This window comes from Sceloporus undulatus, chromosome 1, assembly GCF_019175285.1.
Source record: "Sceloporus undulatus isolate JIND9_A2432 ecotype Alabama chromosome 1, SceUnd_v1.1, whole genome shotgun sequence".
NCBI classification, from domain to species: Eukaryota; Metazoa; Chordata; class Lepidosauria; order Squamata; family Phrynosomatidae; genus Sceloporus; species Sceloporus undulatus.
Window position 1 is genome coordinate 117,152,254 of NC_056522.1, and position 9,417 is coordinate 117,161,670.

Genomic DNA, 9,417 nt, shown 5'->3' on the forward strand with positions numbered 1-9,417 from the left:
ACAATTATCTTACTTTTACTGTTTTTGTTGCTTCTCCTTCTCTTCTTCCTCCTCCACCTACACATCACCATCTTTATTTATATCCTGCCTTTCCCCCTAGATTGGGACTCAAAGTGGTTTACATATTAAAATGAGTACAACATAGTACAACATAGTTAAAAACATACAAAAGATCAACCTTAAAAAAAAAGAATTAGATGATTGACAGTACTAAAACTCTGAAGATGCCAGCCACAGATGCTGGCAAAATGTCAGGAATAAACTCTTCCAGAACATGGCCACATAGCCCAAAAATGCCACACAAAAAGCAATAGTAAAGCAAATGAAGCATACATTTAAAATGGAAAAAAGCAGTTAAAAAAACAACACAGTTAAAACAGTTCAGCACCTCCTTAAAAGCCTTTCCCTTAAAAACCAATTCTCAAAAGCCTGTTGGAATAAAAAAAGTATTCACCTGCCAAAAGAACAACAAACAGGGGGCCTTTCTAACATCCCTTTGAATGGAGTCCTAGAGTCTAGGGGAAAGCATTGAGAAGGCCGAACCTTGCATCCTCACCAGCTGTGAAAGTAGCGAGAGTGAGAGCAGAGTCTCTTCTGAGGATCTTAGGGCACAGGCAGTTTCATGTGGGGAGACGGATCTTGGATATATAGGGCTTTATAGGTCATTAGCAGTACTTTGAACTGTGCATTAAAACAGACTAGCAACACCTTTACTAACCAAAAAGGTATAATATTTTATGTGGAAGGTTTCAAAAGAAATGTTTTTTTAGAAAAAAATGCAGGGGAAGGGTAAAATGTGATGAAGTTGGAGTCATACTGTCTACATGTTCTCCTGAGATGGTATGGAAGAAGGACCTGCAGATGATCAAATTAGGCTTGTCAGGCCATACTTTTCAATGGCCCCAAGCATACAGGAAGCAACAAGAGAAAAGGAAAAACATTTGGTTCTTCATTTGAGAGTACAAACAAATACTGAAAACTCAAAGTTGTCTCTAGCCAGTGAGGAATTCTCAGCTCCCTACATAGGAAGAAAGCAATGAGTTCCAGGGATTTGGTCTACAAGTTCCAGAATCCTCCAGCCAGCATGGCCACTGAATAGTAGTCCAGAAAAGTAACATTTCTAAGCTTTCCATGCATATAATTGTTAACATGTAGTCCAAGCTGGACCGCTCTTGAAATCTATTTGGGGAGTTGATTTGGTTTGAAATGTAACAGCAAAGAACATCCATACTAGCTTCATTAGTTTTCAGTACAGTTCCAAACTCAATTCATGGTGTTGGGTATTATGTCCAAATGCCTAAATGGTTCATATCCAGATACCTCATGGGCATCTCTCCATGTGAGTCTGGTCATCTGCCAGAGAAAGCTGGGCTGTCCCTTCTTCATCTCTTGGATAAACTTGGGTGGGCAGGAACAGCCTTTCTCTGTGATACGTCCAGATAATGCAACCCTCTTCCCTGAGATGCCAAGTGAGATATTTGCTGTTTAGGAAAGTTCTAGCTCTGCTTGATTTTTTCTTTTGCATATATCTGAGGTATTTTTTAAAGATGTCCTAACATAATTTACATTGTTTTATTGTTAGAATATAAGAGAAAGCCAGTGTGTTGTAGTGATTTGAGCACTGGACTAGGGCATTGGGAGACCAGAGTTCGAATCTGTGCTTCCGCATAGTGTCAGCTTGGAGGAGGAAAAACACATGAGTGTGCTCACAGGTGGAGTACAACTTACTTTCCCTGGGAGCCCAGTACAGCCACATTTTCATAAAGAGAATTGCTTCTTCTCTACATTCTCTCCTCATCAGTAAGCAACAGTTGCTCTCCTGTGCCTTGACAGATGCCAGGGGAAAGTTTGGAAGGGAATGCAGAGGGCTAGAGAATAGTTCCCTGGGCTGCATCGAAGGAGAGGACATTTTTGGATGCATAAGAAACGTAGGTGTATGTAAGCCACCTTGTGCACATGTCAGTAAGAGGATGCTTCTTCCACCACCACCCTGACTTTCAAGCCACCAGCCTCCACCACTCTTAGGATAAGCGAGGAAGGTAGTCCTTCCCATATGATATAAGCTTTAATGGAGGAGAAGAGGATACTTTTTACCTTTCCTACCACATATCTCTCTGTGTCACTTATCCCTAAAGGGAGTCCTTTCTTGATCACCTTTCCTCTTCATATCATTTTCTAACACAGAAAAATCGTATTTTATCTGGTTAGGATTGGGAGAAGGTTCCAGCACATGGAAAGCAAAACCTTTAGCTGTGATTTCCCTCCTGAACATTGCCTCTTTCCCTATACATCAGTGAAGCCTTTGAAAAGCCTTTTATTGCCACTAATGGACATCCATCATTCTGGAAATAGATTAATGGATTAAGCCCCATGGCCTCACGCCTAGCAGCACTCCTGCATGCAGTGCAAGGACTTTATGCCCTTACCTCTTGTGGCAATCTACCTGAATGTAGAAATATTTTTTAAAAAAGCTTCAGAGTATCTTTCTGTAAAGATCTTTTCTCTCAAACAATGCTGCCACCTAGTGGCACAAAAATGCCTTCAAACCATTACTGTACATTACATCTCTTGATTATAGAAACACATAGAATCATAGAATCATAGAGCTGGAAGAGACCGCAAGGGCCATCCAGTCCAACCCTCTGCCATGCAGGAAATCCAGATCAAAGCATCCCTGACAGATGGCCATCCAGCCTCTGTTTGAAGACCTCCAAGGAAGGAGACTCCACCACACTCCGAGGGAGTGTGTTCCACTGTCGAACAGCCCTTACTGTCAGGAAGTTCTTCCTAATGTTGAGGTGGAATCTCTTTTCTGGCAGCTTGCATCCATTGTTCCTGGTCCTGTTCTCTGGAGCAGTAGAAAACAAGCTTGCTCCCTCCTCAATATGACATCCCTTCAAATATTTAAACAGGGCTATCGTATCACCTCTTAACCTTCTTTTCTCCAGGCTAAACATACCCAGCTCCCTAAGGCGTTCCTCATAGGGCTTGGTTTCTAGACCCTTCACCATTTTAGTCGCTCTCCTTTGGACATGCTCCAGTTTCTCCACATCCTTTTTAAATTGTGGTGCCCAGAACTGGACACAATATTCCAGGCGGGGCCTGACCAGAGCAGAATGTAGTGGCACTATTACTTCCCTTGATAAAGCTAGTAGTTCCTTTGAGACTTGCTGGGGCAAAAATATAGTACAACATTTTGTGGACTACACTTCATTTTCTCAGGTGCCAGCTGTATTCCACAAATGCTTATGACAGAAATTCCTTTCTCTCAATTAACCTGTAAGTCTCCCAGTTAATACTTGGTTCCTTGATATCTTTTTATGTTAACACAGGTAATATTTCTTTCAGTGGTACTAAAAACAGATTGTTTGTGTTGGAGATCCTCTAGTGCAGTTTTTTTTTTAAAATAGTATGTTTTGACCCACATTGTCTCTCTGTGCCCTTTTGCCATTGATATGGTTGTTTTTTTAAATCATTTCCCAAACTGCAGTTGGATAGTTTGGAAGCAAAATAAGTTTTGAAGACAAAGGGACTGTGTCCCTTCTTGCATGCCAAGGTTTCACCCTAATTCAATATCATCGTGTGCATGTGTGTGCATGTAGTGTTTTGAGATTTATTTACAAGATACTGAAAAATGAAGGCTGTTGTTCTTTTTCTTGTTGTTGCTGTTGTGTGCCTTCAAGTCATTTCCAACTTATGATGACCCTAAGGCTTGTGGTTTATCATGGGGTTTTCTTGGCAAGATTTGATCAGAGGAGGTTTGCTATTGACTTCCCTTGAGGTTGAGAGTGTGCGATTTGCATCCAAGGGGTTTCATGGCCCAGCTGGGAACTGAACAACCTCCAGAGTTGTCGTCCAGCTCTCAAAATACTATGCCACACTGGTTCTACATATGAGAAAGAAGACCATTCCTTCACAAGAAATTGTTTAGGTCTCTGTTAGAAAATGATACAGACTAAAATAATATTCAAGAAACAATTTAAAAACGTGTTTTCCAAATATAAAAAAAACCTAATGAGAAAACCCTGGATTGATGAACTTTCCAGTTTGGGATTTATTCTGTGCCAAATTCACATGTAGTTGCTTTGCACAGAAAACAGCATTTTCTGCGCAGAAAACTACTTTTTCTGCACAGAAAATAATTTTTCCATGCAGAAACATTGCTTTATGTGTAGAAAATGCTGCAGTTGTGGATTTTCCATGAAAAATTTGCACATGGTTGATTTGAACTGAAAACATCATTTTTTATACATGTAGCAACTTTTTCTGTACAGAAAATAATATTTCCCTGCAGAAGTTTTGTCCCCCTTCCTTTTATTATTTACTTATATGTTAGTTTCATTTATATCCTGTCTTTTCTTTCGTAAGCTTAAGGCAGTGCACTCAACTCCTCTTCGTTTAAAATTCTCACAAGAAGCCCATGGGATAGATAATGCTGAGAGTAAATTAGTTGCTTAAGGTCACTCAGCAAGTTTCATGACTTTGTGGTGATCTGGATCTTTAAGTTTCCACTCCCAGTATTATAACTGCTACAACACATTATCTTTAAGAAGCCAGGCCCATTTTCTACATTGTCTAATAGGTTATGAATGTGTTACTGAGCAATGTCTTTTGGCCTGATCCCCCAAAACTACTTTATGAGGCAGCAAACACATCAAGAGATGGAGGACTGTTAAGCTGTCAATCAAGGTGCAGGAGGATCACATTTCTATTCCACTTCCACCAGTGACTGAAGGTGTGACAATCAAGCAGGACTTCTATTGAAATTCGTTATTGCAACCTTGCTTGCTATTGGGATGGAGGTGGAAATGTCATCTTGTGCCTTGATCACCAGTTGAACAGATCTCCAACTCTTGGTGCAGCTACAGTCTGGTAAAGGAGGTTTGGGAGCACATTTATGATTTCAGCAATAATGCCACCATCATGACTACATAGGGTTCATGAATATGCAGAGGTTACAGTTCTGAAATGTTAGGTTACAAATCTGTAACTACAGTACAGAATGCCAGCTCTCATTTTCATGTCATATCAGGCCAGTCGTTCATACATCTGGATATTCTATCTGGATAAGTTATGGCCTGGTGCCTCATGAAGTATTTTATAATAGCCTTATCCAGATAATTGTCTCCACCATCTGATATCTGGAAATTTCTGGATATGAAAATTTCACTTTGTTAATGCAGAGAATCTGCTAGTATTCTCCCTTTTACAGCAGTAAGAGAATTCACAGTTTTGGTAACCATGTTATGCCATTCTCTCCTCCCAAACATCCTCTTCATCTTTTCCAGGAGAATTGATTAATCTTGCTATGTACTGTGAGAGAATAAGGAGGAAATTTTGGCCAGAGTGGCACCATGATGATGACAACACTTTGTATGAGTCGGAAGAAAGCAGTGAAGCAAGTAAGACACAACCTTTGCAGGACTTCAGCTTTTACTCAAGGACAGAAACATTTGATGATGAAGGAACTGAGAACAGTTTTTCCCGAACCCCTGATACTGATTACACGGGACATTCCCTCTTTGATTCTGATGTGGACATGGATGACTACACAGACCATGAACAATGCAAATGATGTGTCTGAGAGAGATTTCTCCATCTTGTGTCAGAAACACCGTTGCCTTTTGGGGATCATGTCAACTGCGTCAGGTTCAAAAGAGGCACGAGATGTGTGGAGAGAGACACTTGTTCCTGATACTGTTTTCATGTGCTATCTGGACCTTTTCAGTGTTTTTTTGTTTTGGGGAAGCATTCCAATGGATCCTAGATAGACAATTTTTAATTCCACTCAAGAAGCTGGAGAAAAGTTGACAAGGAAGGTAATGGGGGTAGGAGAATGGGGTTTTGCATTAAAAGAAGATTACGATAATGGTGAAGATAGTGAGATGGAGAGGAACGTTATGAAGATGGCTAGTTGAAGAGTGATGTCCTCCATCTTCCCAGAAACAGACTGAAGAAAACTAAAAAAAGAGTGCAGTCCTTAGGCTCATACAAGACAGAACTGCTCAGATGTGCTCAAAACACCAAGGAATTACAAAATTTTCTTTCCCTCCATGTATTTTCACACTCTGGGTGTGGCAAGTGACTGTTTGCTTTTTGTGTATGGAGAAGGTTTGAGAAACATATAGCCTCCAGTTTCATGGAGAAAGAGCCAACAATGATTAAAAAACACTAGGGTGAGGTTTTTTGGTGTGTGTGTATGTCCGTGTGCCTATTCAGAATTCAGCCATTGCTTGATGTGATCTGATAAATGTATATAAAAATGTTTAACTTATTTTGGAAATATTTTTTAAAAGTGACAGTGCACCAAATTTGATATTTAGCCTGTTTATAAAGTCTGCTGACACATAATGGGGTGACCAAGAAACTGAATCTAGGATCCAGTTGTGCAGTTGAAATAATGAATTGAAAAGGAGACGTGATTTTCAATGTTTAGATTGATTGGGGCCATCAGGAGATAGGAAATGTTTTAGCTTCCACCCCAATAGTTAAATCTGTTACATATAAAGTTTGCTCCCTATTATACCACTGAAATGGGGTGGCTTCTTTCATACTTCCTGCAGTGACCTGTGTCTTCTCTCTCTTGTCCTTCCAATATATAGGTTTTCTTGCACATGTGTGTGCACTTGCACATGTGCACACACATACTCACACTTATCCCAAGCTATAATAATGTCAGGCTTTCTGCTAGTGTCTAGTAAGCTGCACAAGAGAGTTTGTCCACTGATTAAATGAAGCATAGAACATAAATCTTTGTAAGATACAATTGCATCAAAGCTTGATAAAGTTACTTTTTAATAACAGCACTTGGAATCCTACTGGGGATGCAGAAAGTTGTTGTAAGAAAAGTAGTTTTTCCAATCCAAAACATATTTTAAATAAGTTTTTACTTTTTTCTTCCATAACTTTGCAGAATGCTACAAAGGTTGGATTGAAAAGCTCACTGATTTTGTTACACAACAGTGCAAGCAGTGCTGAATTTATATTTTGAAAAGGAAAGGTGCTTCTAGGACTCATATCTACTGGGAGCTGATCTCTTTCTTTGCTTAAGGATCTTACCTGAAAGGGTATGTTGGGGTTAGTTATGATTAATCAAGGGGATGCACATGACACATGTTGAAAGGGATGCTTATCTTCAACAAATCCAGAGCTTTGAAATATTGGTTTTGGGGGCTCTTGCTCTTGGAATTTTGGACTGCAACATTTCCAAGTTGTGATAATGTAACTTGTTGTAGAATAACATTTAATTAATGTTACTGACGTTATTTATCTTATACCCCCCTCCTCTATGCTAAAAGGCACCAGTTAAATTCTGCGGCAGGATAATTTTGACTGCTAGCAGCTTGAAAATGTGTTTAACCAAAGTTTGCTATTGTAACCTTCTTCTTTTTTTCTGTATAATGAATCTGGTTTATAATCTCATCTTATCTGCACAGCTGTTGCATGCCGTGCTGAGAACAGTACTACTAAACTGATAAGGGCCTTTCAGCAATTTTATCGTGTTGTTGAGGGAATATTTGGTTTCTGGGGTTTTCTTAATCATTCTATTACCCGTGTCCTCTTTTGAAGAATACTGTGTGAACTGTAACTGATTTCAGAACCATAGAAATCTAATCACAGGGTATGTTTATAAGTGTCCCAGTGCTCAGATGATATCTCTTATGAGCAAAAAATCAAAGCATACTGTAAATTTGAGGTTAACAAGACCTCTGTTTTGCTTGTACAAGTACAAAATCTGCCCAAAAAGATAGAGAGGTTGGTAGAAACAGTAGGGATCTCTTGTGCCTTGCCTGTGACCTTCTGACTTGGTGATAGAGCTCATCTGAGGCCTTAAGTCAAGTGAGCTGAAGGAATATGATTGTCCTTTTCTTTTGCTCCAAATTATTGCAACTTTCCAAACTGAGACAAGACTGAATGTATCTTATCTATGATCTATCTATCTATTGGAATGATTGAGTCAGTGAGCATTCTTCTTGTCAAAAAACCTAAATATTACTAGAATGGCTTAGATATCCATATGAACTCTTTTTGACCTATATTAGGATAGACAAACAGACATGATATCATTCTTATCAGTTTAACCAGAAGAAAAAAATCTGGTTTACTGAGTGAAATCTAAAAGGCCTGGGAAATAAAAAAGCCTTTGATATCTTGCTGAAAAAGCTTGAGTGTTTTTCTGGGGAAGAAAATTGCAGGGGCAGGGTATCAGTATAACAAAACAAACAAACAAACAAAACAAAACAAAACCCCAAATCCCTCTCTGTCTGACAGCAGTTGGACCAGGGGTCTTTAACATGACACAGGTATAGTGCTACAATTCCACTTTAACTGCCATTGCCAAATGATACGGATTTCAGGAACTGGCAGTCTAGGGAGGGATAATTAGAGTCCTCAGTCACAATGCTCCTTTAGTGCCTCATCAAAATATGAATTCTGGGATTACATATGATGCAGCCCATGTCAGTTAAATTGGAATCATAATATTGTAATTCTGTAATACATGGGCAAGTACAGTATAAGTTAGATAAAATAGACTTTGAACCATGAACCCCAGAACAGGGGCGAGGGCAGGGAGGTCACTCAAGCTCTCTTTGACCTTGGCTGGCGGCACTGAGCCTCCTCAAAACTATCAGTCAAAATTGATCACCAAGATTCCTTTGTAGTTGAGCCTCTTCAGTAATTATCAAACAGAAGTGTACTAAATGATCATTATTTTGCTATAGCTTGCATAGTACTCAGATTGTTACCACCGTCTGTTGGAGAAGGAGGATAATGATTGTAAATGTTTTAATGGAATGTACTGTGTTTTCATCGTTTTGTAAAAACATACTTGCAGATAGTCAAAATTAATAATGAGCTGCTTGCTAATGTTGAGCCCCTCCACCTTAAAAACAGTTATAGTGGCTCTGCTCTGGTTGTTGTTGTTAACTGCCTTTGAGTCAACCTTGACTTAGGATGACTCTCTGAATGATACATTTCCAAGCCCCCCTGTTCATTACTGTTCTGTGGAGATCCTGCAGCTTCAGGTCCATGACCCCCTGATTGACTCTAGCCATCCGGCATGCAGTCTTCATCTCTTTCTACTGCCTTCTATGTTTCCTAGCATTATTATCTTTTTTAATGAATTTCTCAAGATGTGACCAAAGTACAACAACCTCAGTTTCATCATCTTGGTTTCCAGGGAGAGTTCAGGCTTGATCTGTTCTAGAACTGAAATGTTTGTCTTTTTGGCTATCAAGTCTCTTCAGCACTTTTATCCAGCACCACATCTCATATGAGTTGATCTTTTTGTTTTCTTCACTGTCCAGCTCTCACATCCATGCAGGGTGATCGGGAATACCATTGCTTGGACGATTCTGACTTTAGTGTTCAGTTGCATATCTTTACAATTTAACATCTTGTCTAGTTCTTTCCTAG

At 39.5% G+C, this 9,417-nt stretch overlaps 1 protein-coding gene across 2 annotated transcripts in view; it reads left to right on the forward strand.

The window, feature by feature from the left end:
* FAXC (failed axon connections homolog, metaxin like GST domain containing) overlaps positions 1-8,240 on the forward strand; it is a 47,399-nt gene extending 39,159 nt beyond the window's left edge. The window contains exons 6-7 of one of the 2 annotated variants that reach the window (XR_006101605.1): positions 5,289-6,176; positions 6,914-8,240. Coding sequence is in view for 1 of the 2 variants with exons in the window: in XM_042446941.1 (XP_042302875.1) it covers positions 5,289-5,575 (287 nt within the window). In the remaining variant the exon portion in view is untranslated. Of the gene's footprint in view, positions 1-5,288 lie in introns of both variants that reach the window. The other variant, XM_042446941.1, reaches the window with a different exon arrangement.
* The last annotated feature ends 1,177 nt before the right edge of the window (positions 8,241-9,417 follow it).